The 22,581-nt window shown below is 60.7% G+C and overlaps 2 protein-coding genes across 9 annotated transcripts; one reads left to right on the top strand and one right to left on the bottom strand.

The window, feature by feature from the left end:
- Window positions 1–407: 407 nt before the first annotated feature.
- On the bottom strand, window positions 408–18,848 carry GALNT6 (polypeptide N-acetylgalactosaminyltransferase 6). Of its 2 annotated transcripts, none has more exons than XM_040088704.1 (11): window positions 18,632–18,848; window positions 13,230–13,820; window positions 11,829–12,001; window positions 9,117–9,266; window positions 8,806–9,040; window positions 7,759–7,876; window positions 7,451–7,651; window positions 6,881–7,012; window positions 3,044–3,145; window positions 2,790–2,942; window positions 408–1,376 (listed from the first exon to the last, which is right to left on the bottom strand). In XM_040088704.1, the coding sequence occupies exons 2-11, from the start codon at window positions 13,715–13,717 to the stop codon at window positions 1,263–1,265; spliced, it is 1,866 nt and encodes a 621-aa protein (XP_039944638.1). In that variant the 5' UTR covers window positions 13,718–13,820; window positions 18,632–18,848; the 3' UTR covers window positions 408–1,262. The 2 variants fall into 2 exon arrangements, with proteins under 2 accessions (XP_039944638.1, XP_039944637.1); XM_040088703.1 differs by lacking the exon at window positions 18,632–18,848 and adding an exon at window positions 16,389–16,562.
- LOC120764699 (uncharacterized) lies at window positions 17,025–22,581 on the top strand. 7 transcript variants are annotated; one of them, XM_040088710.2, is made up of 5 exons: window positions 17,955–18,084; window positions 18,891–19,243; window positions 19,389–19,701; window positions 20,362–20,807; window positions 21,828–22,581. In XM_040088710.2, exons 3-5 carry the CDS (start codon window positions 19,590–19,592, stop codon window positions 21,984–21,986), a joined length of 717 nt encoding a protein of 238 aa, XP_039944644.1. In that variant the 5' UTR covers window positions 17,955–18,084; window positions 18,891–19,243; window positions 19,389–19,589; the 3' UTR covers window positions 21,987–22,581. The 7 variants fall into 7 exon arrangements, with proteins under 7 accessions (XP_039944639.1, XP_039944644.1, XP_039944641.1 ...); XM_040088707.2 differs by lacking the exon at window positions 17,955–18,084 and adding an exon at window positions 18,506–18,660 and having other exon boundaries at window positions 18,891–18,960; window positions 19,548–19,701; XM_040088712.2 differs by lacking the exon at window positions 17,955–18,084 and adding an exon at window positions 18,506–18,660 and having other exon boundaries at window positions 18,891–18,960.

Below are 22,581 nucleotides of genomic sequence, written 5' to 3'. Positions count from 1 at the left end.
GCGGCCGGCGCTGCAGCGGGGCCGGGGCTCGGGGCCAAACGCAGCAGCCACACGGTTTGAAAGGAACGCCGGGGTTTTGGCCAAAACGCTGTCGGTTTTCACCCCTCGGAGTCCAAACTGCTGCGGCCGTTTTGGGGGGGAGCCTTGGCCCTCGAGGCGCAGGCAGCGGCAAAGAGCGTTTGGGATCACGGGGCTCGTGGGGTCAGCCAGGGCAGCAGGAGCCAAGGCAGCCAAAAGCACCTGCTGCAGTTCTGCCCTTATCTCCGCGCGGAACACGAGATTTCACCGGAGCACCATCTCCAGATAACCCCGCGTTTGTTCCAGCAGCACCAAGGGCAGGCGGCGAGGGCCGGCAGCAACAGCTCCACCCCAGCCAGGGACAGCGCGACCCACAGCTGAGCCCCAGCTGCGCCGCACGGAGCTGTGAGCTCGCCTCGAGCTAACGAGGGAGTTTCGAGAACAAGAAGAGGGAGGGATGTAAAGTGAGCGGAGCGTGATGAGCTCAGGAGAGCCAGAGCCAGGATTTGTGTAAAATAAATCATCTCTTTATTTGAGGCTGTGTGTCTAGGACAGGTTCTCCCCCCTCACCTCACGTCCAGGAGGATTTTCTCCCCACTGTGAATGAAATGGCAGCAGAAGTGGCAGCTACAGGAGTTGGGCCAGACAAAAAATCCGTGACGGAGGAGAGGTGGCACCGGGATCCTCTTCAGACGGATTCAGTGATGCCATCCAGGGAAAGCTCCTCCTGCTCAGCACAGGGAAAATCGCACCCAGGAGCCATCATCATTTAATAACAACAGTAGTAAAAACCAAAAATCTAAGTTCCTCCCCTCTCCAAAAATGATTCCTAAGGCACAGATCCCACCTTCTCCCATTGCCCGGCAGCGGCCACCGCAAGCCACGATCACCAAGCCCCACGGCCACCAGCCTCCTCCTCCTCCGGATCCCACATCAGGGGAGGCGCATCCACGTTTTTAATGCCCGATACGAACTGAAGAGTCTCTGGCTGAGCCGGGATGGGGAGGACGAGCAGCGGCTTCACAGGAGCATCCTCAGAAACGTCCCCGCCACCACCGCTGCGATTTTGGGGTCCGTGGGGCGCCCCCGGCCCCCGGAGGGACGGGATTCAGCTCAAGGCAACCACGAAATGCAGCATATGTTTAAGGCTTTCACTTCTTAAGTTAAAGCGAACAAATAAGGTTTTTTGGCTGGTTTTTCTTGGATCCTGGTTTCCTGAGCGTGGCCGGGGGCTCCGCTCCCTGTTAGGTGAAGGCCCAGAGCTGGTGCGGGTCCGTGAGGTCGCAGGGAGCCAGCGCCGGGTGCTTCCCCCGAGCCGTCAGACACATCCCCGAGGCCAAATTCTTGATCAGCCGGTTCTGCCGAGAAACAACGCGGGTTGCGACCGAGGGGAAACAGCGGCGGAGCGGCCGCACGGTGACGGGCACGATGGCACCGGGCACCGTGTCACCGGGCACGATGCCACCCTGATGGGCACGATGTCACTGGGCACCGTGTCACCGGGCACAATGCCACGCTGACGGGCACGATGTCACCAGGCACGATGCCGCCGTGACGGGCACGATGTCACCGGGCATGATGTCACCGTGCACGATGCCACCGTGATGGGCACGCTGTCACTGGGCACGATGTCACCGTGACGGGCACCATGTCACAGGGCACGATGCCACCGTGACAGGCACAATGTCACCGGGCACGATGCCGCTGTGACGGGCACCATGTCACCATGACGGGCACGATGTCACCAGGCACGATGCCGCCGTGACAGGCACGATGTCACCGGGCACGGTGTCACCGTGACGGGCACAATGTCACCGGGCACGATGCCGCTGTGATGGGCACCATGTCACCATGACGGGCATGATGTCACAGGGCACGATGCCGCCGTGACGGGCACCATGTCACCATGACGGGCATGATGTCACAGGGCACGATGCCACTGTGACAGGCACGATGTCACCGGCCACGATGCCGCCATGACAAGCATGATGTCACCGGGCATGATGCCACCGCGACAGGCACGATGTCACCGTGACGGGCACGATGTCACTGGGCACGATGTCACAGGGTACGATGCCACTGTGACAGGCACGATGTCACTGTGACAGACACCATGTCACCATGACGGGCACCATGTCACCGGGCACGATGCCGCCGTGACAGGCACGATGTCACCGTGACGGGCACGATGTCACCAGGCACGATGCCGCCGTGACAAGCATGATGTCACTGGGCATGATGCCGCCGTGACGGGCACGATGTCACCGGGCACGATGCCGCCGTGACAGGCACGATGTCACTGTGACAGGCATGATGTCACCGTGACGGGCACGATGTCACCATGACGGGCACGATGTCACCATGACGGGCACGATGTCGCCCTGACAAGCATGATGTCACAGGGCACGATGCGACCGTGACAGGCACGATGCCGCCATGACGGGCACAATGCCACCGTGATGGGCACGATGTCACTGGGCACCGTGTCACTGGGTACAATGCCGCCGTGATGGGCACCATGTCACCATGACGGGCACCATGTCACCGGGCACGATGTCACCGTGACGGGCACGATGTCACTGTGACAGGCAGGATGTCACTGTGACGGGCACGATGCCACCGTGACGGGCACGATGCCACCGAACACAATGCCACCGTGACAGGCATGATGCCACTGTGACAGGCACGATGTCACCGTGATGGGCACGATGTCACCGGGCACAATGCCGCCGTGCCCAGGGGCGGTTCCCGGGACGCAGGGCTCTCCTCACCTGCGCCAGGTCCCACTCCTCGCTGGCGGGCACCCGGCCGGGCTTCCCTCGGAACTGGCACTCGCCCAGCTCGGCCGCGCCCGCGCCCGCCCGCAGGCACAGCTCCTTGCCGATGTTGTGGCGCAGCTCCCGCTGGCTCGTGTACTCGAAGTACTGCGGGAAGAGCAGAACGGAGCTGTCACCGCCGCGGCCCCGGAGCTGAACCCACGGGGGAAAAACCGGGAAATGATGCGAGGGGGGTTTGGGGGACCCACCTGGTTGCCCCCCAGCCCGTGGCAGGGGTACATGATGAGAGGTTTCCCACCGTGGTTGTTCTCCCCAACGTCCAGGCAGCTCTTGGTGCCCTCGTTTTTGATCTGCGGCGTTGGGGGGAAGAGAGGAGTTGGGAGGGGGGAAAAGGAGGGAGGGAAAGGAGGGAGGGAAAGAGGGGAAAAGGGATGGGGGGAAGGAAAAAAGGGACCAGGAGGAGGAAAAAAGGGACCAGGAGGAGGAAAAAAGGGACCGGTGGGGAGAAAAAAGGGGACCGGGGGGGAAGGAAAAAAGGGACCAGGAGGAGGAAAAAAGGGACCAGGAGGAGGAAAAAGGGACCGGGGGGGAGAAAAAAGGGGACGGGGGGGGGAGGAAACAAGGGACCGGGGGGAAGGAAAAAGGGGACGGGGGGAAGGAAAAAGGGGACGGGGGGAAGGAAACAAGGGACCGGGGGGAAGGCGAGGGGAGCGGGGGTGAGGAGGGAGGGGAAAAATACAGGGAATGGGGAAAAAGGGGCAGGAGTGAGGAAGAAGGTGGGGGAGCCGAGGAAAGAAAGGCTCGGAGGGTTAGGCTGTGCAGGGCTCGGGGTTATCGCTGCGCAAACACGATCCCGGCACGCAGCGCCGAGTCCGGGTCCCGTGTCCTTTCCAGGACACGAGGAACGCCCGAGCCATCGCCTGCGGCACACGGGGCAAAGGGAAAGGCGCCAGGGCCGAGGTTTCAGGAAATAAAGGTGAACTAAAAGCTGGATGGGAGCCAGCACCCGGCACCCGGCCCAGGTGTCACCTGGCTGTCACTGGGCCGTCACCGGGCCGTGCCAGCTGCTGTCACACGGCCCTGGCTGAGGAGGGGAAGGCTCAAGATCCAGTTCGAGGGAAGGGGATTTCTGGCAGCTCCATCCCTAAGGAGGAGCCCCTCAGGCTGCCTTGTCCTCAGTCCCCTGGGGATGCTGCCCGAGCCCCGTGTCCTGCTGTCCCCAGCTCCCCTGGGGACACAGCCAGCCCTCCACATCCTGCCCAGCTCCACACCCTGTGGATGGGGGGCTGGAGATGGGGTCCTGCATCCCACCCAGCCCCAGATTCCTTTGGGATGGAGCTGGAGCTCCACACCCCATCCCCAGCTCAGCTTTTCCATCTCTCCCTGTGCCAGGATGGTGCCTGGGGATCAAGGAAGTTTTCAGCTCTTCCCCCGAGTTGAACCCAAATCCCTGTGGGTTCCCCACCCTGGAACTCACCCCAGATCGGCTCTGCCGGATTCCAGCTCAGCTGGAGCCCAAACCGGCCCCGACGGCCGGCGACAGGCGAGGGGACAGAGTGAGAGGGGACGGACAGACAGAGTGAGAGGGGACGGACAGACAGAGTGAGAGGGGACGGACAGACAGAGTGAGAGGGGACGGACAGACAGAGTGAGAGGGGACGGACAGAGTGAGAGGGGACAGACAGAGTGAGAGGGGACAGGTGAGGTGACAGACAGAGTGAGAGGGGACGGACAGAGTGAGAGGGGACAGACAGACAGAGTGAGAGGGGACAGGTGAGGTGACAGAGTGAGAGGGGATGGACAGACAGAGTGAGAGGGGACGGACAGAGTGAGAGGGGACGGACAGAGTGAGAGGGGACAGACAGAGTGAGAGGGGACAGACAGAGTGAGAGGGGACAGACAGAGTGAGAGGGGACAGACAGACAGAGTGAGAGGGGACAGACAGACAGAGTGAGAGGGGACAGACAGACAGAGTGAGAGGGGACAGGTGAGGGGACAGAGTGAGAGGGGACAGACAGACAGAGTGAGAGGGGACAGGCGAGGGGACAGAGTGAGAGGGGACAGACAGACAGAGTGAGAGGGGACAGACAGAGTGAGAGGGGACAGACAGACAGAGTGAGAGGGGACGGACAGACAGAGTGAGAGGGGACGGACAGACACAGTGAGAGGGGACAGGTGAGGTGACAGACAGAGTGAGAGGGGACGGACAGAGTGAGAGGGGACGGACAGACAGAGTGAGAGGGGACGGACAGAGTGAGAGGGGACAGGTGAGGGGACAGACAGACAGAGTGAGAGGGGACAGACAGAGTGAGAGGGGACAGACAGACACGGTGAGAGGGGACGGACAGACACGGTGAGAGGGGACGGACAGACACGGTGAGAGGGGACGGACAGACAGAGTGAGAGGGGACGGACAGACAGAGTGAGAGGGGACAGGTGAGGGGACAGACGGACACAGTGAGAGGGGACAGACAGACAGAGTGAGAGGGGACAGACAGACAGAGTGAGAGGGGACAGACAGACAGAGTGAGAGGGGACAGACAGACACGGTGAGAGGGGACAGACAGACACGGTGAGAGGGGACGGACAGACACGGTGAGAGGGGACGGACAGACAGAGTGAGAGGGGACGGACAGACAGAGTGAGAGGGGACGGACAGACAGAGTGAGAGGGGACGGACAGACAGAGTGAGAGGGGACGGACAGACAGAGTGAGAGGGGACGGACAGACACAGTGAGAGGGGACGGACAGACACAGTGAGAGGGGACGGACAGACACGGTGAGAGGGGACGGACAGACACGGTGAGAGGGGACGGACAGACACGGTGAGAGGGGACGGACAGACACGGTGAGAGGGGACGGACAGACAGGGTGAGAGGGGACGGACAGACAGGGTGAGAGGGGACGGACAGACACAGTGAGAGGGGACGGACAGACACAGTGAGAGGGGACGGACAGACACAGTGAGAGGGGACGGACAGACACAGTGAGAGGGGACGGACAGACACAGTGAGAGGGGACGGACAGACACAGTGAGAGGGGACGGACAGACACAGTGAGAGGGGACGGACAGACAGAGTGAGAGGGGACGGACAGACAGAGTGAGAGGGGACGGACAGACAGAGTGAGAGGGGACGGACAGACACAGTGAGAGGGGACGGACAGACAGAGTGAGAGGGGACGGACAGACAGAGTGAGAGGGGACGGACAGACAGAGTGAGAGGGGACAGACAGACAGAGTGAGAGGGGACAGACAGACACAGTGAGAGGGGACGGACGGACACAGTGAGAGGGGACAGACGGACACAGTGAGAGGGGACAGACGGACACAGTGAGAGGGGACAGACAGACAGAGTGAGAGGGGACAGGCGAGGGGACAGAGTGAGAGGGGACAGACAGACAGAGTGAGAGGGGACAGACAGAGTGAGAGGGGACAGACAGACAGAGTGAGAGGGGATGGACAGACACAGTGAGAGGGGACGGACAGAGTGAGAGGGGACAGGTGAGGGGACAGACAGACACTGTGAGAGGGGACGGACAGACAGAGTGAGAGGGGACGGACAGATAGAGTGAGAGGGGACGGACAGACACAGTGAGAGGGGACGGACAGACACAGTGAGAGGGGACGGACAGACAGAGTGAGAGGGGACAGACAGACACAGTGAGAGGGGACGGACAGACACAGTGAGAGGGGACAGACAGACAGAGTGAGAGGGGACGGACACCCACAGTGAGAGGGGACGGACACCCACAGTGAGAGGGGACAGACAGACACAGTGAGAGGGGACAGACGGACACAGTGAGAGGAGACAGGTGAGGTGACAGACAGAGTGAGAGGGGACAGACAGACAGAGTGAGAGGGGACAGACAGACAGAGTGAGAGGGGACAGACACACACAGTGACCGGTGACACACACAGTGACCGGTGACACACACAGTGACACCCTCAGTGACCGGTGACAGATGTGGCAGCACCAATCCCCCTCTCTCCCCCCGCCCCAATTTGATGCAAACCCCCCAACCCTGGGGCACTTCCCCCGTTTGCTGCTCCCAGCCCGGGGTGCTCCGGCCCTCCCAGCACTCACCGCTCCGTAGAACGTCGGGGTCAGGTCGGGCACGAACATCTCGGGGTAGACGTTCTGCAGGTACCAGGTGAAGTTCCTGCAGTGCAGCCGCTCCCGCAGCCTGCGCCGCTCTGTGATGTCACCAAACGTCTTCTGTCGACGGAGCCACGGGAGAAAATTAAACTCCCTTCAGAAAACAGCAGGGAAAAATCCCCCAAAACCCCTTTCTGGGCTGTGGGTCGGAGCTGGGAGTCACCCCAGCTTTGTCATCATCCCCCATGGTGTGACCAGCGCCGAGACATTTGAAGGGGGGTCACCTGGCAGGCACCCACAGGCTCCACCAGAAGCTCGGACACGTTTCAGCACCAAGTTCTGGTGTTGCAAAAAACAAACACCAAACCAACCGACCAAGAAAACTCAAATTCGCAAACCCCGATGTTTTCCTAGTAGGAAATCTTCTGGCCAGAGGGAGAAAGAAAACCAAGAAGCGTTTGGCTCCTGTCCACCTGTGTGTGGGTTCGCACACCCTGCTCAGGCGGGGCTCCCAGCAGGACCAGCCCTCCCAGCAGCAGTGTCCAGCGTGTCCAGTACCTCTCTGGCCATCTGGGAGGCTTGCTGGTTCCGGCGGTAGAAGATCTCCTTGTACTCGTCCATCCAGACCTCGGCCAGGCGCACCTGGTTCCGGGAGATCACCTGGGTGCCCTTGGGGAAGGTGTGCGGGCTCTTGGAGCGGAACACGTGGCCCACCACGGAGCAGGGGATGATCTCGACCTGGCCCCCGCACTGCCACACCTGCGGGGAAGCCACACCTGAGGTGGGGGGGGTCCAGTCCCCGGGCCCCCCAGCTGGGAGCTCCCTGGAGGTGCCCTTTGCAGGTGACCCCCCCCCCCCGTCCTTACCCTGAAGGACATTTCCACGTTCTCGCCCCCCCAGATCTCCATCTGGTCGTCGTAGGAGCCGATGTGCTCGAAGTAGGACCTGGAGATGGCAAAGAGGCCTCCTGCGAAGGTCGGGGACCTGCGGGGGGCAAAGAAGGGGGGAAAACACGAATAAAAAGAGCAGAAATTTGAGTTTTGGGGCATCACGGCCTCAAAATCAGAGTCCCCCCCACATCCAGCTGTGGTGGCTTTGGTGGACAGGCGGGGCCTGGCTGGCTGGGAGGGGACAGAGGTGACAGCGTGACACGGAGGGGCCTCGCTGCTGGCTGGATTCAAAGCGAAAAGAAGACATTGTCACCAAAAACCCGCTGCCAAAAAGAGGGGCAGGCCGGAGCCTGGCGCCCCAACCCCTCCTCCCGCTTCCCTTAATCTTTTCTCTCCGAGGCTGGGACAGAACCTCGCTTTTATTCAGGGAAAATAATAAACCCCGAAGGATTCGCTGAGCTGCTGGAGACGAGGCGCCGCCGGGAGCCAAGCGCCTGGCTGGAGGTGAAAGGGGCCTTTATGGGGACAGGAGCGTCTCCCAGGTGACCCGCGCACAAAGCCAGCCCCGCGGCACGGGCGGGGACGGCGCCAGGCGGGGTGTCCGGTGTCTCCCAGCGGGAGCGCCCGGCTTATCCCGGAGAGGTGGGAAAGCCACTCCGGCTCTCTCTGCACGTGAGGCAGAGGGATAAAGGGAGGGATTTTGGTGCAGCCTGATCCGCAGGTGACTCCTGTGCCTCTGGGTGTCCGAGAGTGAGAAGGTGCAGACGGCAATTAAATCATTAAATCCTTAACGGGCGACCCTGCCGGAGGCCATTCCAAGATCCGTTGTGGCCCCGCGTTCCCCGAGCCCCAGGTGAGGTTTGTCCTCCACCGCCCCCACAGCTCCGACCGTGGCCGGGCACAAACCCCCCCAAGATCCCGCACGCCAAGAATCCCAGGAGGCACCAAAACCATGGAAAACACCAACTGGTTGGAAAAAAAGAGCAAACCCAGCTGCATGGAGGAGCTCCGTGCTGGGCTTACTTGATGGGGAAGGTCTCATCCTTCCTGCGCTGCCTCTCCCGCGCGGGAACGACCTCCCAGCCGAAAGTCAGGCTCCAGTCGAAGTTGCCCCGGCTGTGCTGCTTCCCGTTCTGGACGGGCTTGGAGAACTCGAAGGTGTTGAGGTCGATGGTGGCGATGTCGGGGCTCACCACGGCCGTGGGCTCCTCGGCGATGCGCGACAGGAGCGGCTCCAGCCATCCGTGGAAGCACTCGCCTGGGACACGGGGCAGGGTCGGAGCGGGGCCGGCGGCGCCGGCGGCACCCGCGGGTGTCACGGGGCGGGCACTCACAGTGCGCGTCCAGGAAGGTCAGCACCTCGCCGCTGGCCACGCTGGCCCCCAGCAGCCGCGCCGTGATGAGCCCCTTGCGCTCCCGCTGCCGCACCACGCGCACGATCTGCAGCTGCTCCACGTAGCGATCCAGCTCCTCCTTCAGGTACTCTGCGGGCGGGAAGGGCATCGGAGCCATCAGAGGGGCAGGTGCTGGTCCCTGCATCCCATCAACCCATCCACTGAGCCCAACCCATCCCATCAACCTGTTCCATCCCAACCCAACACACCAACCCATCCCATCCACCCATCCCATCAACCTGTTCCATCCTAACCCAACAACCCATCCCAACACATCCCATCAACCCAGCCCAACCCATCCCATCACATCTCATCAACCTGTTCCATCCCATCCCAATCCATCCACCCATCCCTACACATCCCATCAACCTGTTCTATCCCATCCCATCCACCCATCCCAACACATCCCATCAACCCAGCCCAACCCACCCCATTCACCCCCATTCCACCCCATCCCAACCCACCCCACCAACCCAAAGCATCCCAGCACATCTCATCAACCTGTTCCATCCCATCCACCCATCCCAACACATCCCATCCCATCCACCCATCCCAACCTATCCCATCAACACATTCCATCCCACCCCAACACATCCCATCCTCAACTCAATGCATCCCATCCCATCCACCCGTTCCATCCCATCCCAACCCACCAACCCATCCCAACCTATCCCATCCCACCGTCCCGATCCATCTCATCAACCCATCCCACCACATCTCATCAATCCACCCCAACCCATCCCATCCTCAACCCAACGTATCCCATCCCACCCCAACCCATCCCACCCCAACGTATCCCATCCTCAACCCAAAGCATCCAATCCCCATCCCACCAACCCATCTCAACCCATCCCATCCACCCATCCCACCCCACCAACCCATCCCATCCCCATCTCACCCCGACATATCCCATCCCCATCCCAACCTATCCCATCCCACCGTCCCGATCCATCTCATCAACCCATCCCACCACATCTCATCAATCCACCCCAACCCATCCCATCCAATTCCCATCCCACCAACCCAACACATCCCATCCCCATCCCAACCTATCCCACCAACCCATCCCACCCCAACCCATCCCACCCCAACGTATCCCATCCTCAACCCAAAGCATCCAATCCCCATTCCACCAACCCAACCCATCCCATCCCCATCTCACCCCGACATATCCCATCCCCATCCCAACCTATCCCATCCCATCTCATCAACCCATCCCACCACATCTCATCAATCCACCCCAACCCGTCCCATCCTCAACCCAATGCATCCCATCCCCATCCCAACCCATCCCACCAACCCAACCCATCCCATCCACCCATCCCACCCTACCAACCCAACCCAACCCATCCCCATCCCACCAACCCAACCCATCCCATCCCCATCCCAGCCTTTCCCACCAACCCTTCCCATTCCATCCCTCTCGGGCTCTGCAGTTGTGTTTGGGTTCAGGGGCACTCGAGCCTCTCTCCCAAACCCAAGGGTATTTTTGGCTAAAGAAAAGGAGTTCTATAAGGGTCTAAGCCCCCTCCCATCTAATCCCTCTCTGGAGAGGGGCTGGAGACCGGCAGGGTGAGGAGGTCACACCCCTGTGCCTGAAGTGTCACCAGGCCCAAGCTGTCACTGAGGGAGGGGACAGCGGACGCGGGGTCACCAGAGGAACCCGGGGGTTCTTGGCAGACACAGCCAAGCCAGAAGCTGGGAACGGCCGAGTGAGGGCTGGGACCCCCAGAAAAACGTCCTGGGGAGGGGACCCGAGTCCAGCCCACGTCCAGCCACAGCAGGAGTGGAGCTCTGGGGCAATGAAGCCCTGGGGCGCCGCAAGGTTCCTGCTCCTGGGGAGCCCGTGGGTGGGAAGGGAGAATTTATCTGGGACGAGGGCAGAGTCTGCTCCTCCCAGCGCCCCGACAGTGAACCCTGCGCTAATTAGCTCTGGGTGTAATTAACCAGGGTTGCAGCTGGCTGAGGGTGGAGGGTTGTGGGGCAGCCGGTTTGTCCCCAGGGCTGGGTTAACAGCGGTGCGGGGAAGGGAAAATCCCAGGGGGGCTGCGGGGTGGATGTGAGAGGGGGAGCGGCTGCTGGGAGATCCGGGGATGCTGGAGCATCAGCCGCTTCTCCGAGAGGCTCCGAGCGGGGCTCGGCACCCCCTGCATCCTGCTGATCCCGCATCCTGCCGTGGATCCTGCCTCCCTCTCTGGTCCCCGGATCCCCTCACAGATCCCTCATGGCTCCTGCATCCCTCTGGCCCCACATCCCTCCACAGCTTGTCCTACCTCCCTCTGGCATCCACGTCCCGCATGGCTCCTGCATCCCTCTGAGCTCCTTCCTGCAGCTCCTGCATCCCTCTGGCCCCACATCCCGCCATGGGCCCTGCATCTCTCTGGCCCCACATCCCTCCACAGCTCCTGCATCCCTCTGGCCCCACATCCCTCCACAGCTTGTCCTACCTCCCTCTGGCCCCACATCCCACTATGGTCTCTGCATCCCTCTGGCCCCACATCCCACAGCTCCTGCATCCCTCTGGCCCCACATCCCTCCACAGCTTGTCCTACCTCCCTCTGGCCCCACATCCCGCTATGGTCTCTGCATCCCTCTGGCCCCACATCCTGCCATGGTCCCCACATCTCTCTGCTCCCCGTGTCCCCCACCCACCGTCCGTGCTGGCATCGTCCACCAGGATGACCTCCCGGAGCAGCCGAGCCGGGGACGAGTGCAGGACGCTGTAGACGGTCCGCAGCAGGGTGGACCAGGCCTCGTTGTGGAACACGATGACCACGCTGGTGGTGGGGAGGGGAGGGCAGCGCTTGAACTTCTGGTCGATGCACCTGGGGGACAGAATTGAGGGGGGAGAAGGCACGACTGGAGTGAGCCCCCGATATCCAACCCCACAGCGGGGGAGCCGCTCTGGCCCCTCCGGGCTCATCCCTGCTTTGATTCCCATTGATTTTGGTTGAGTGAGTCCCGCTCCCGGCCTCCGTGTCCCCCGCCTTTGTCGCCGCTACACCTGCTAAGCACGGATAATCGCCTGCCAGCGCGGGGGGCTGGATTCCTCCGTCCCTTTCAAGGCTTTTTTCCATCCCGAATTCCCCCCCCGCCCCCAGCCCCGTGTCTCCTCCATCCCACCCCCGGCGCGGGCAGGGCCCCGCTTTAATCCGAGGGCAGGCGGGGAAATCTCCGGAGTTCCCCCGTTTTCCCTCCCCCTCGCCCCAGCGGGGTCCGAGGCTGTTCCACTCGGCTAAGAAAAGAAAAAGTCTGACCGCTGGAGCCGCTGGAATAAAGGAGGGAGGGGAGGGAAAGGCGGGGAGGCGCCGGAGCCGCCGAGCAGGTACAGGGAGGCACAAAGAGCCTGCTGCCGTTGAACCCGCCCCCAAGGGGCCAAAATTAGGGAAAAATAATAATTTTTTTTTTTTTTTCCCCCCACCTCTGTCTCCATTCAACCCCCAGGCCAGTGCTGGGTGAGATCCTGGCCCCCAGTCTGCTTTAATTTCCTCTGAAATTTGAGGGAGTAAGCGGCCGTTTTTGAGGGAGCAAGGAGGCGTTTTTAAAGGGAACAAGAGCCCATTTTTAAATAAATAAGTGCCCGTTTTTGGGGGAGCAAGGGGCCGTTCTTGAATAAATAAGTGCCCATTTTTGAGGGATCAAGGGGTCATTTTTAAAGGGAACAAGAGCCCATTTTTAAATAAATAAGTGCCCGTTTTTGGGGGAGCAAGGGGCAGTTTTTAAATAAATAAGTGCCCATTTCTGAGGCTGCAAGGGGCTGTTTTTGAGGGAGCAAGGGGCCGGTCTTGAAAAAATAAGTGCCCATTTTTGAAGGATCAAGGGGTCATTTTTAAAGGGAACAAGAGCCCATTTTTAAATAAATAAGTGCCCATTTTTGAAGAGGCAAGTGCCCGGTTTTGAGGCAGCAAAGGGCCGTTTTTAAATTAAGTAAGTGCCCGTTTTTGAGGGATCAAGTGGCCATTTCTAAAGGGAACAAGAGCCCATTTCTGAATAAAGAAGTGCCCGTTTTTGAGGCAGCAAGCGGCCCCGGTGGGTTTTGCGCCCCGCTCTCACTCGGGGGGGCGGCTGTCGGGGCCCAGCGCCCGCTGCAGCGAGATGCGGTCGCTGGCGAAGGCGTTGAAGCAATGCTTCTCATAGCCCCGCTCCTTCTCCTTCGTCTCCTCGGGAGTCCAGCGATCCTTCTTGAAGGCTTTTCCGTCCGCCCCGGGGCTGGCGGGGTCCTGCGGGGGTCTCTCCATCAGCGGCCGCAGCTCGGCCGCGGTGTAGGCGCCGGGCAGGCAGGAGCGGGCGCTGGGCAGCGGCTCCGGCGGAGGCTCCGGAGCTCCGATCTGCAGCCGCGGCATCGAATCCCGCAGGTCCCGCACGGCGCCCAGCATCAGGTCCAGCACCTGGCCCTTGCCCTGCACGATGTTCCGCAGCCACGGCTCCTCGCCCGGCTCCTTGCTCCCCACGTCCTTCTGGAGGATGAAGAGGAAGAGGACGAAGACGGCGCCAGCCAAGGCCACCTTCAAGGGGCTGTAGCGGCGGCGGAAAAGCCTCATTTTGTGGTTTCGGGGGGGTTTCTGGAGGAACCCGGCGGGGTTGGGGGATTCAGGGGTGTGGGGGTTCAGGGTGCATCACGGTGTCCTGCGCGGCTCCGGTGACCTGGGGGAAGGAGAAACACCCGCCGTCAATTCCCGGGCTGGATGAGCCCCGGGTGCATCCCCTTGATGTCAAAAGAGAAATGCTGCACTGAAGATATAACATTTAAAATAATTGATATTGCACCCAAAACAAAAGATACAAAATATAATCAACTCATGGAATACTTTTGTTAAAGATCATCCAGTCCAACCCCCTGCCACGGGCAGGGAACCTCCCACTAGCCCAGGCTAATAACAAATAATAACGTAATTATACAACAGCAGTAGAACACATTAATACACTGACATATTAAAGTAATTTTAGTAACGCATTAACATATCAACATCGCAATATCATTTTAGTAATATGTTAATATAGCGATGTAATATTAGCAATATATTAATATAAAGTTGGGCACAAGCGACACCTGTAAAAGTCGTTCCTTCCCCCAGCCCTTCCAGCCCCTAAATCCATCCCAAAATGAAAACACCGGGAAAAGTGCGGGTTAATAAATACCGGAGGATGCGTCACCCCCCACCACCTCACATGGGGCCCCCCAAAAGTTTCTTCTGGGGCTGAGCCTCCCCCCGCCACTGCCCCTTGCACGCTGAAGTTAAAACAGAGCCAAAAAAAGGCCAAAATATTCGCCAAAAGGTTTTTTTTTTCCTGGGCATTTTCCTGCCTGCGAAGGAAAACTCGAGCAGACCGTGCGGCGCTCCGGGCTGGGCTGAGTCGGAGCAGCGAGTTCCGTGTCCGGGGCCGTGTCCGGTGCAGCTCCCGAACTTGCCCCGGGATCCTCCGGGGGCTCGGAGCTCCCCACCACCCTCAAACTTCCCGCGGGTTCTCTTTGTAGAGCCGCGGCCGCCGGAGCATGGAGGAGCCCGGCGGGATCCATTCACCGCCATCTCCTCCTCCTCCACTTCGGGGTGTCCCCCCTCCCTTCCCTCGATTCCTTTTTCCCCCTTTTCTTTTCATTCTCTTGAGAACGGGGCGGGGAAGGGCACCTGCCACAACTTCAAGGGCGAGGAAGTTTGGGCTGGGGAGGAGGAGGAGGAGGAGGAGGAGGAGGAGGAGGAGGAGGGGTCCCCGGGGTCCCCGCTTTGAGCGCCGCGGGATCAAAGCTGGACCACGCTTCACTGCCAAGGGCGCCCGGCCCCATCCAGCAGAATCGGGGGGGGGAAAAAAAAAACCCCCCTCAGCCCCCCGGTGTTTCCTGCCATTTCCTGGGAATTCCTGCCCGAAGCTGAGCCAGGCAGCCCCCGAGCGCCGAGGTTTTCACCGCGCGGCGCTGCCGTGCGAGGAGAGTGGAGGGGAAAAAGCAACGGATTTGGGGGAGAAACAAAACAAACCCCGTTTCCATCAAGCCCACAACCCTCCGAGCTTCCTTCCTGCCACGTTGCTAACGAAGCTCGTTAGGCGTCGGTGCTAATTAACCCCGGAGGGACACTCAGGTGTGCGGGGCGGGGCGCGCGTTGTGCAATCCTCTCCTCAAACCCTTCCCCAAAAGGGCCAAAAAATGCAAATAAAATATAAATAAAAATATCCTCAGCCCCCCGAATGACTCGGGGGGGGGGGTTTGGCGCAGAGCTCCCGGTGCACCTGCGCTCCCCACCCTGCAAATTCCCGGGGGGGTTCCTGCTCCATCCCACCCGGCCCATCCCGAAAATCCCGTGCTGCGACAGGGCTGGGCCCTGGGAAAACAACATCAAAATGGCCCAACGGAGCTTCCTGAGGGCAGGAAAAGGGGGAAAAGGGGCTCGGTGGGAATTCCGGGAGCATCCCCCGTGATGTGGGAGGGAGGGATGGCGGGAAGAGGCGGAAAGAGAGACAGAGTCGTGGCGGGGAAAAAAGGGAAAATAAACAAAATACAAGCGAATTGACACCGACACTGCCGCGGGCGAGGCGGCCACCGGCTCCACGTGGCAGCGAGCCACGATGACACCGGGAGGGGCAGGGGCTGGGAAAAGCCGAGAGTGGGAAGCGGGATTGTTCCCGGTGGGATTCCGTCCCGGTGGGAGGAGCTGGACGTGCTGGGCAGTGCCAGGGGTGCGAGCTCACAGGGAGCGGGATCCCGCCGCGGTCCCCCCGTGCGGGGGCCGCTCGCATCCCTCGGGATGAGCTCGGGGGGTCCCGGACGCGCTCCGGGCGTGGTGGGATGGGAACGCCCGGAGCTGGGGGGGGGGTGTGAGGGTCTCTGCCCCGTGGGGGTGACGGGGGCCGGGTCCCCCCAGTGCCCTGCTCGGAACTGCCACAGCCCCCGGCGCCGCTGGGCTCCTCCGGGGGCTTCATCCGGACCCCCGGCCCGGGGGGCTCCAGCCCAGGACCACCTGAACCCCCTTCCACAAAAGGGACCCCGCAACGGGACCCCCGAGCGCTCCAGACCCCCACCAGGACCACCCCGCTCCCCCTTCCCCCGGGCCGAGGCTCCTCACCGGGACCCTCCCCTCTCCCCTGTCGTGAAAGGGGGGTCCACACCAGCACCTCCAGACCCCCTCACCGCGGTGGGAGGCTCCGCACTGGGACCACCGAGATCCCCGGACCCCTCCCCTGAGGCAGGGACTTCACACCGCGACCCCCAGACCCCCTTACCGCAGAGGGGGGGGGCGCCGCACCGCGACCCCGGAACCACCGGAGCCCCTTTCCCTGGAGCGGGGCCCCCTTTTCCCGGCAGGAGCTCGGCACGGGGACCCCCAGAGCCGCTGAGAGCAGAGGGGGCTCAGCGGCGCGACCCCCGTCACGTCCCCTCTCTCCCCGGCTCCACAGCGGCTGCGGGGCCGCAGGTGCGTCCGGGTGGGGCGGGGCCACCTGCGTTACCTGTCCGCTGTGCCCCGCCCCCCGGGGCAGGTGCACGGGGCGGGGCCGCGGCCCTGAAACCGCCCGGCCCGGGAAAAACTCCGGGTCCGGGAGGGATCTGCCAGGGGAAAATTCTGGGGTCCTAGAGGGATCTGACAGGGGAAAAACTCTGGGGTCTGGAGGGTTCTGCCAGGGAAAACTCCGGATCCTGGAGGGATCTGTCAAGGGAAAACTCCGGATCCTGGAGGGATCTGCCAGGGGAAAACTCCGGATCCTGGAGGGATCTGCCAGGGGAAAACTCCGGGTCCGGGAGGGATCTGCCAGGGAAAATTCTGCATTCAGAAGGGATCTGCCAGGGGAAAAGGTCTGGGGTCTGGAGGGATCTGCCAGGGGAAAACTCTGGGGTCCTGGAGGGTTCTGCCAGGGAAAACTCCGGATCCTGGAGGGATCTCTCAGGGGAAAACTCCGGATCCTGGAGGGATCTGCCAGGGAAAACTCCGGATCCTGGAGGGATCGGTCAGGGGAAAACTCCGGATCCTGGAGGGATCTGCCAGGGAAAACGCCGGGTTCGAGAAGGATCTGTCAGAGGAAAACTCTGGGTCCCGGAGCTGCTCGCCCGTCCTGGGAATAACGCCCGGTCCTGGGGCCACCTGAAATGGAGGGGCTGTGACAGGGACCAGTAAGGGACTGGCACTGGGAACACTGGGAGCGGCATGGGTAGGACCCCAGGTGTGCTGGGACCAGTAAAGGACGGATACTGGGGACACTGGGAACCACGGGGACCTATGGGGGGTCACAGGGTGTGAGCCCCGGTGTGCTGGGACCAGTAAAGGACGGATACTGGGGACACTGGGAACCATGGGGACCTATGGGGGGTCACAGGGTGTGAGCCCCGGTGTGCTGGGACCAGTAAAGGACGGATACTGGGGACACTGGGAACCACGGGGACCTATGGGGGGTCACGGGGTGTGAGCCCCGGTGTACTGGGACCAGTAAGGGCCCGGCACTGGTCATGCTGGGCGAAGCAGGATGGCCTCGGACGGGCTCCAGCACCCAGCTGAGGATTTTCCTCTGGCTCCGCGCGGAGGATTTGGGAGATTTGAGCCGGAGCAGAGCGAGGATTAATCGGGATTATTGGGATATTAGCTGGAATATTAACTGGTTTACAGGGGATGAGGTCTCCGGGGCACAAACACCCATCAGCCCCGAATTAAAGCGCTAATGAGCCGGAATGAAGCGTGAGGGGAAACTGAGGCAGCGGCGGGAGCCAACCCTCGGCCCCCAGGAGCCCCCCGGGGCCTCCATCGCCTTCCCCGGGGTTTTTCTGAGTTCATTTCGAAGGCGTCGCTCTCGCCCCTTTCGTTTCCTGCTTCGGAGGTTTCGCTCTTCGCTCAAAACCCGAGAGGGAAATTCCCTCCCCCCCAAATTTGCTGCCGCTCGCAGCTCGGCGTCACCGCGGCCGCCGGGCCGGGCCCCCACGCTCCCCACCACGGTGAGTCGCTTTTTGGGGGGAAAATACAAAAATTTTGGGGTCCGCGCAGGGCTGGGTGGTGGGGATGGGATTTGGGGCACCTCGTTCCCCCCCCCTGCCGGGTTCTGCCCCTCGGAGCCGCTCTGCCAACCCCGAAAACGGGAGTTTTATCCTTCGCAAATTGCTGCTTTTAATTGCAGTTTGGGAGATTAAAAGGTCTCCCGCAGCTTCGTCCTGGTGGGCGCCGAGTCCGGGGGAAATGGGAAGGAGCTGAGACCCGAAAAAAAACCCCCAGCAGGGATGGAAAGAAATCCACCACAAAATCTTCCCGGGCTTGTTAGGGAGCGGCGGCTCCGTGTCACACTCCAATTAATAATTAATTAGCGCCTTTATAGCCAGCTCGCATGCAAAACAAAGCTCCAATTAGAGCTGGAGTCGGCTGCCTGGAGGGCGGTGAAAAATGTTTACTTTTAAGGAGCAGAGGAGCCCGAAGAGCCAAAATTGGGGTGAAATTACCCCTGGGTGAGGGGCGAGCGCCGCAATTCCCTGCGCTGGGAGCGAGCCTTACCACGGCCTGGGAGGTTTTCCTTGCTCCAGGTGCATTTCCCTCGGGAATTCTGCCCTTCATCCCTCCCCGGGAATCCACAGCGCCGGAGGCGGCTCCATCCAACCCTCCGGCCAAACCCCTAATTTGAGCCAGAGCTCAAATTTAACGCTGAGCTGAAACTTCCAGCGCCGAGCGGCAGCGAACCTGGAGGAGCTGACAGGAAGCCAGGCTGATTTGCATATTTATGCTAATTGGAACCTTTCGGATTCCCCCTTTGCAGATGGTTCGAGGATTTGTGCCCGGCTTTGGGTTTATTTGTTGTCTTTTCGCCCGGCAGTGGTTGGTGCAAGGTGGGAAAACCGGGGAGTTCAATCCATAATACAGCTGGCAAAAGGAGGAGGATGCGGGGAACGCAATTTTCCTCCGTAATGCCAATATTTGGTTAATTGAAGCTGGGTGGTGCTTCCTGGGGTTTTTTTTTTTGGGAGGACAAGAGGCTGAGCAGCTCAAAAACCCAGGGGAATTGTGTCCCCACCCATGGACATCATTCCTTGGGTGGGTTTGGAATAGGGAGTTTTTTGCTCTCGTGCCCAGAAAAGTCGATCCTTTGGTTGGAAACACAACTTTTCCCAGGTAGATTTTTTTTTGTTGTTGTTAAATGGGATTTTTGAGTTTTTTGGAGCTGTGGGGGAGACGTGGAGGAGCCCAGCTTGGCTCCTCTTAGGAAGAACCTCTTCCCTCATCTCTTTTTTTTTTTTTCCTGTACAAATTATGGGAGAACTGGGAACGCTTCTCTGGGACGCAGCACCCGGGATCTCGAGGCACCTGATCCTCCCCATCCCACCCTGGCAGCTCCTCCCTGCCTTTGGACCGCGCCAATCATCAGCGGGCGATGATTAACGTGACGATTTAACGTGACGATTGTTGCTGTCACCAGGCGGCCGTTCCCCGTCCTCCGCCCTGCCCGGGCGTGGCGGAGATGGAGGAGGTGTTCCTGCAGCTCCGGGGCGAGGTGGCCAGGCTGCAGGAGCTGTGCTCGGAGCAGGCCAGGCTCCTCCAGCGGCTGAAGGCCAGGAAGGGACCGGTGCTGGGTGAGTGGGGCCTGCGGGGTGCCCAGAGTGCACGTTTGGGTCGTTCCCAGTTTTATCCCGGTGCCCTCAGGAAGTTCCTCTGCTCAGGTGAAGGAGCTTTGAGCAGGAACCCGCCTTGAGCCCATCGTGGTTTTTGGGTCTCGCTGCTCAGGGGCGCTCCTGGTCCTGGGGCCAACACCTGGAGGGGTGGGGGAGGATCTACAGCCCGGAAAACACCCGGAAACCCTCCGGTTTTCCAAGGATTCCCCCCTCTCCGTACTCCTCTCACATCACTCCCACGGGGTCTGGCAGCATTTTCCCAGCCCTAAAACGGGGATTCTGTGGCCAGGAGGGATCGGTTTGGACAAAGCCGTGCTGGGAAGCTGCAGCCTCCCTGCCCTGGGGCTCCCTCCTTTCCACCTGCGTCCTTCCAGGACTTAAACCAAAGCTTTTCCTGGGATGAACCTGGAGCTTGGGGACGCAGGGATGTCCCGGGCTCCCTCAGCCCGCCCTGGTTGTCCTCAGTGCCCTTTCTGTGCTGGCCCAGGCTCCATAGGGGACAGACAGCCCAGGGGTTCCCCAAACCCAGCAGGAAAACGGAGCAATGGGAAGGTAAAAAAAAACAACCCCAAACCCTTGGAATTCCCAGGGATGACCCCTCTGCTCTGCTCTCCCCCAAAGACATCCCGGAGTCGCTGCCTATCCAGTGCACGGAGGATGCGGCGACAGGGGACGGGCAAAGGACACCTGAGAGCCGCCAAAAGCACCCAGAGGCTCCGGCATCCTCCACACCCCACCTGCGGGGTTCTGCCTGCCCCATGGGACAGCCCCGGGCCGCCAGCAGCTTCCCCCCGAGCCCTGGGAACGGCGCTGGAGCCGGAGGAGCCGCCGCTTTCGGCGGCCCCGATGGGGATGTGCCCACCTGGATGAGGACCTGGCTCCTCCCTGTCCCCTGGGACGGGGGAAGAGCTCCCTGCGGCCCCCGGGAGCTGGAGACACTGAATCCGGGGGCTGGGGGCTCCTTCCTGAAGCTTCTGGATCTCCCGGAAGCACCTGAGAAAGAAGATGCTCCCAGGGACGTGGTTCTGCCTGGGGAGGCTCTGGTGGAGATCCGAGGGCCTGTGAAGGTAATTTGGGAGGTGGGTGAGGAATTTGGGATCAGGGATGCTTCACCTTCCTCTCCACCAGCCCTGGACACACGGGAAGTGTACCAGAGTGGGATTATTGCCTTAAAATACCTCTGGGCACCCAATTTTCCTGTTCCCAGGGAAGTTTGGTACAGGAAAGCCCCTGAGGTCCCTCACCTTCCTCTCCACCAGCCCTGGACACACGGGAAGTGTGCCAGAGTGGGATTATTGCCTTAAAAACCTCTGGGCGCCCAATTTTCCTGTTCCCAGGGGAGTTGGGTACAGGAAAGCCCCTGAGGTCCCCCCCGTGATCCTCACAGAGGCTTGGAGGACCCCTTGGGGGAAAAGCTCGCTCCACCTCCTCTGAATCTTCCAGTTAAAACAGCTCTAAAGTGTTTCCTTCATTCCCTCTGACCTCCACACCCCAAAACCCATTTCCAAGGGGTTCCCATCATTCTGAAGTGATTCCTACAGACCTCCCCGAGCTCTATCCCCCTCAATCCTCCTGGTGAACCTTCACCCCAACCCCGCCCTTCCCACCCAGGCTCCCTGGGATGCCAAACCCGTCTTCTCCCATTCCTTTTCCTAAATGAAAAAAAAAAAAAAATTCTTAAAAATTTAAGAATGAAAATTCTTTCAGGGCTTCAGGGGCTGGGTATTCCCGGGGATAACTCCCGATTTTGGGTTGTGTTTGGGAGGGAATTCTAAAGGAGAAGGGGGAAGTGGGGCCGTGTCTGCGGAGGCCCCGGGGGCCCTCTCAGCACTCCAGTGACAATGGCACAGGGACAGGTGACAAATGTGCTCCCGTTCGCTGCTCAAAGCCGATTTTCCTCCTGGTTTGGCTCGCGGGAAGCGCCGGGGGAGACTCGGGATTGTCCAGTGGGATTTGTGGAGGATGAGGCGAGGGGCAGCTCGAGCTCCAGCCCAGCGGTTTCTGGGCACAGGAAGGTGGAAGCCAGGCTTCAGGCCCAGGGCACTCCTGGGGGTCTCGGTGTTCCCAAATCCCTCTTTTCCTCGCAGACGTGCTGGACTCCGGGCTGGGCGCTGGAGGAGGAGACGCCTGGGACCGGCCCCACCTGCGGGGCCGCTCCGGCCTGCGACCTGTGCCGGGAGATTTTCCCCTCGGACGCAGCAGGACACGCGGAATATCTGAACCGCGTTTTGGCCCGACTGGAGTAGGAGTCGTCTTCCCGACGGGAAATCCGTGGGTTTGCACTTCGACCCATGGGATGGATTCTGCGCGTTCCCAAGTTGGGCTTGGTGGCCTCGAAGGGCTCCTGCAGTCCTGGGATTCTGTGGCTGGTGTGGATTCTGGGATCCTGCTGCTGGTGTGGGTTGGGAGCACTTTCCACGTTCCTCGTCCTTCTCCATGAGGAATGAGCTCCCGGATTTGGATCGCCCCGGGAGTGTTTTGGGTTGTTGATCTCCGTGGATATCGATCCCATCCCGGGGGCTGGAGGTGTGAGGGGGAGCTGCAGCTCCTGGGAAAAGGGAATTCCTCAACATTTTTCTTTGCCTGAGTGGGAATGAATCTTCCATAAATAGTTAGGGATGTTTGGGAGGACACATTGGCTTTTGCTAGGAGCTTGGAAGGTTGGGTGGGAGAATCTCAAGGTTTTCGGGGTCGCTGAGAATTATTTTAATCCATTAACAGCAATTTGAGTGTTTTATAGCACATCCAGTGGCATCCAATGCGTTTCCCAAATTCACTGCAGCAGTGGGGAAATTGAGGCCCACAGCAGCAGCTCCAAATCCCTTTTTTCTCTCGGAAAAA

Source organism: Hirundo rustica, chromosome 35 (assembly GCF_015227805.2).
Source record: "Hirundo rustica isolate bHirRus1 chromosome 35, bHirRus1.pri.v3, whole genome shotgun sequence".
NCBI classification, from domain to species: domain Eukaryota; kingdom Metazoa; phylum Chordata; class Aves; order Passeriformes; family Hirundinidae; genus Hirundo; species Hirundo rustica.
The sequence above is the reverse complement of the archived record's forward strand: the minus strand, read 5'-3'. Positions and strand labels throughout refer to the sequence as shown.

Excerpts from the sequence above, each read along its gene's own strand:
- LOC120764699 (XM_040088705.2), top strand. The coding sequence starts at position 17,824 with ATGAAGCGTGAGGGGAAACTGAGGCAGCGGCGGGAGCCAACCCTCGGC. Across the intron at positions 18,085-19,547 it reads CCCCCACGCTCCCCACCACG|GCGGCCGTTCCCCGTCCTCC; the intron begins GTGAGTCGCTTT and ends TGCTGTCACCAG. Across the intron at positions 20,808-21,827 it reads AGATCCGAGGGCCTGTGAAG|ACGTGCTGGACTCCGGGCTG; the intron begins GTAATTTGGGAG and ends TTTTCCTCGCAG.
- GALNT6 (XM_040088704.1), bottom strand. The coding sequence starts at position 13,717 with ATGAGGCTTTTCCGCCGCCGCTACAGCCCCTTGAAGGTGGCCTTGGCT. Across the intron at positions 12,002-13,229 it reads CCCGACAGCCGCCCCCCCGA|GTGCATCGACCAGAAGTTCA; the intron begins GTGAGAGCGGGG and ends TCTGTCCCCCAG. Across the intron at positions 7,877-8,805 it reads GATGAGACCTTCCCCATCAA|GTCCCCGACCTTCGCAGGAG; the intron begins GTAAGCCCAGCA and ends TGCCCCCCGCAG.